This window comes from Glycine soja, chromosome 7 (assembly GCF_004193775.1).
Source record: "Glycine soja cultivar W05 chromosome 7, ASM419377v2, whole genome shotgun sequence".
Lineage (NCBI taxonomy): Eukaryota > Viridiplantae > Streptophyta > Magnoliopsida > Fabales > Fabaceae > Glycine > Glycine soja.
Window position 1 is genome coordinate 3,691,079 of NC_041008.1, and position 4,258 is coordinate 3,695,336.

General features: G+C 37.1%; 1 protein-coding gene across 1 annotated transcript; it reads right to left on the bottom strand.

Annotated features, from left to right (window-relative positions):
• Positions 1-3,410, bottom strand: LOC114418213 (ethylene-responsive transcription factor RAP2-12-like). The gene is made up of 3 exons (XM_028383454.1): positions 2,956-3,410; positions 435-1,371; positions 1-302 (listed from the first exon to the last, which is right to left on the bottom strand). Exons 1-2 carry the CDS (start codon positions 3,233-3,235, stop codon positions 473-475), a joined length of 1,179 nt encoding a protein of 392 aa, XP_028239255.1. The 5' UTR covers positions 3,236-3,410; the 3' UTR covers positions 1-302; positions 435-472.
• Between the last annotated feature and the right edge of the window lie 848 nt (positions 3,411-4,258).

Genomic DNA, 4,258 nt, shown 5'->3' on the forward strand with positions numbered 1-4,258 from the left:
TTGAAAAATGGCTGGTCTCAAATCATAATCAAATTGCCATAACAATGAAAACAACCAAGTTAAAAACTGTAAGTCAAGACTGTATCCCAGACCATATATAACATAATTGATAATCCTTATGGACATCAAACAGAAAATCCCCTGAAAACGAGGTCTCTTGAGTTTCACACAAAGGATACCCTATAAAAACCTATATATAGTCCTATACTGCATTAGCTACAAGATAAATAAACTCCACATATGCTTTAAGCAGGTTGGTTTTCTTGCTGTGGATTCCATCACCAACATCACGATCACAATTCCTGAAAGCAATACACAAATGAAAATTATAATGATAAATAATATACATTCAGAAACATGCAGGGATGCTTCCACTAAGAAGAGAACAGAAGCAAAAATTAAAGAAACTAGAGGCAGAATGAAAAATCACTAACTTGTAGCTTTATTTACATAAAAAGGGATATGAAGGTGTTCAGAAGACTCCTGCCATGGAAGGCAGGTCGTCGAAGCTCCAAAGGTTCATAGGGTTTCCAGCAGCATCCTGAGATGCATCTTCACTGAGCAAAGACGCCAATGCAGCATCAGCCCAGGCTTCATCAAGAAAAGAAGGGGTCTCAAAGAACTTCAGCTGGGATTCAATGTCTGCAAGCTCCTCAGAAAGAGTTTTTGCAGAATCATCTTGCACAGATGCCATATCCAGCAGGTTGTTCTTCTTCTGATTCTGATCAGCAGCACCCTGCACAAACTGAGATTCACCGTCCAAAGGAGCAGCAGAAAGCATGGATGAGATCTCGGGTGTCTTGGGGACTTGTTCACCCCATCCGAGGTCAGAATAATCAAACGAGCTGCTCGAATGCTCAGAGCTGAAGTAAGCAGTAACATCAGCAGATGGAGTAACAGGTGAGACTTGAACTCCATTTCCAGCAAACGGGGCACGGTTAACATACTGGTTAACCAGTGGTTTCTGTTCCACCTGATCTATAGGGCTGTAGTAGCCCTCAAGATTGTCACCAAAATTGAACATCTGGTTTATTTTCGGCTTCACAGAGTTCAGATTTTTCTTCATTGGCTGAGCCTCTGGATTCGCCTTGAGACGTTTTGAGGAAGCAGCGCCTGAAGGCTCATCAGGGAAATTCACCTTGGCTTTCTTGCCACGGATCCTCCTTGCTTCAGCATCGTAAGCTCTTGCAGCTTCTTCAGCAGTGCTGAAAGTTCCAAGCCAAACACGAACCCCCTTTCTTGGGTCGCGAATCTCAGCAGCCCACTTTCCCCATGGACGCTGGCGGATTCCGCGATACTGGTTCTTCCTCTTTCTCTTGGCACACTTCTCAGCTTGCCCCTTTGATTCCACAGATTTCACAGTTGTTGCTCCTACAATATAATTGGAAAGTAACATAAATTAAACTATTAAAGGACAAAGACAATAAATATGCAGTATCATTAAAAAATATATCACATACCAAAAACACACATACAAAGATTGGCATCTATTTTCCCATTTCTTCCAAAACCATTCAGGTCTATTAGACAACTCCACAACAAGGTAAAAGGAAAATCATCAACACGAGTAAAGGAACTGATAATAATGGACATATCTTAACAATGGCTGTTCTTTCATTAAGTTCAGTAATAGATATGGTTACCATCAATTTACCCAGCCTATACAACAAATAGATATGAGATTAAACATCAATTGTTTCAATTTCATGGATTAATCAGTGAGCAATCTAGATCAAGCAACATTATTTAGCCCACAAACAGGAAACCACATACCAGACCAATAACCAAAACAGAAGTAAACGAACTAGCAATATACTCAATGAAATGCCAAAATTGGATCAACTAATGAACAATTAATGAAATAACAGCAGTAATATAAGGATACTCAATTTTTTTCGTTTCAGATCAATAATCGATACTTGTCTCTCTTAGATCAGACCTAACAATTAGAAGTGCAGTAGGTTAATTGAAACAATCCATCCTATACAAATTTATAACACCCACACTTGGTCAACCATATGCCTGCTAGATTGGGCCCACAAAGAGCCAAAATTTAAAGCATAATTAGAAGCACAAAATCAATCCCAAAGGCACACGCAAACGAAATCCTGCAATCATCTAGCCAATGATCATGAATTATGTTTAAAACACAAAGCCAAAGCCAGGGGGGAAAAATTGCTCCCCTCATTTTTTATCAATCAGGAGAAAAAAAGCCTAAAAGATAAATATCCATAATCCATATCTATAAAGGTTAGGAAAAAAACCAAAAAAAAAAATTCCAATCTCATTAAGTGCGAGGGAAAAATTTAACTTCACCAAATAACAAAATTAACATAAAAAAACCCTTTAAAAAATGACAATTTTGTTTGAGATGGTTGAACAAGTAACTGAAACCAACTCCAATTGGATCTACAAAATCATATCCCAATACAAACGGCTCTAAAGTCAGTAACTGAAAATCCCCAAATTTCATGCACAGTACAAAGGCACACAGCCCCAAAAAAATTTACAAAGGATGTTCCCTTCATTTTTAAAACATTCCTGAAGAAAACACAAAATATGCAATAAACAAAATATTTTCTTCCAGACACTGACAAGATCTAAACCGATTTGAATAAAATTCCCAAAGCCAACTCCACCGAAAAATATTTTGAAAAATAAAAACAAAAATTAACATCCCAGAAAACCATACATCAAATCCATTTTTTTGGTTAAAAAAATCCTAATTTTTCTGACAAAAAAAAAAAAGAGGCACGAGCATGAAAAAGTCACAATTTTTCCATCAACCAACAACAACCAAGAGAAACGCCAGACACCACAGAAATGAATGCATATCATAACTCAAAACCGAAACCACAAATCCAGAATTAAAAAACAAAAAAGCACAACCAAACCAAAACTCTCAGAATGATGATTATTATAATCAGAAAGAGACAACGAAAGAGTTGTTGTTACCACGAGAGAGAGGCTTAGAAGCAGCCTTGTTGTTGGAGCGAGAGAACCCAAAGGGCTTCTTCTTCTTCAACTCCTCCTCCTCTTCATCGTCCTCATCATCGACATCCTCGATTTCCGAGTCATCCTCGAATTCTCTGAACCCTGCCTCGAAATCATCGTCCAGCAGCGACTTCGAGAACCGCTTCCTCAAATTCGGCCACAGGATGTCGGCGGTCACGCGCTGCGCCCCGCCGGCGGGACCCGCTGGAATGAAGTCGGAGATAATCGCACCACCACACATGATCGCTCACTCACTCAGATCCTTGCTCTTTCGACTAAAGGTTGAGACTTTCTTCCACCCAATGGAAAATGATCGCAGAAAAAACAAAGCTTTCGCTCAATCAATGGAAAGTAAACAAACAATGGCTGTGTCTTTCTTCAGGGTTTTGTATAATTGAGTTTGGTGTAAGGTGCGAGCTGTATGGTATTTATATATATAAAAAAAATGAATTTTTCTTTTTTCTTTTCCGCGGAATGGGGTGGGTGAACAGTGAAATGGGGTATGGTGTTACCGTTTTGCCCTTGTCAGTGGTAGCCGGTGAGTTTTCTAGTTTTCTTTGGTTTTGGAAAGGTAAACGGTAAAGTTGATGTTTTTACTGGTAGTGCTGTCTGCAGTGGTCAGCAAGCATCATGTGCGCAGACCACACGTGCCTGGCACAGGTTCCTTTTCTGGTTTATTATTACGCAAAAAATGCGGGAAAAAAAGGGACAGAAAGTAATAAATATGGAATGCATGATTAGTTTGTAATATAATTTTTATTTTTAGGTAGTAATGAATGTTTTGTGAATAGTGAAGATTTTTCTCGTGATATAGAAGAAAGATTATTTTGTGTAGATTTTGTATTTAAGCCGATTTATATTTTACATAAGTCATTCTCTTTCTCCTTAAGCTGGTAATGGTGAGATGTTTATTGCAAAGGATAAAAAATAAATTAAGGAAATAAAAATGAAAAATAATAAAATGTTTCGACTTTGTTGCTTGCGATCATGCAAATTCTCATGACATAAAGTGATTAAAATATTTTTTTTTCTTAATTTTTGTTGGCGGTTATATGATCATTTTTTAGGTTATTATTTATGATCATGCAAATTCTTATTATAATAAATCATTAAAATCATTGTATTCCTCAATTTTCATTGGAAATTACCTTGATCATTAAAATGATTAAAAAAATATTTCTTTATTTTTGTACGTTTACGTGATCATTTTTTATGTCATTATTTATGATCATGAGTTTTCTTGTGATAATAGGATGATTAAAAA

Coding starts and splice junctions, on each gene's coding strand:
- LOC114418213 (XM_028383454.1), bottom strand. CDS start 3,235: ATGTGTGGTGGTGCGATTATCTCCGACTTCATTCCAGCGGGTCCCGCC. Junction 1,372..2,955: donor TTCTAAGCCTCTCTCTCGTG/GTAACAACAACT, acceptor ATTATATTGTAG/GAGCAACAACTGTGAAATCT.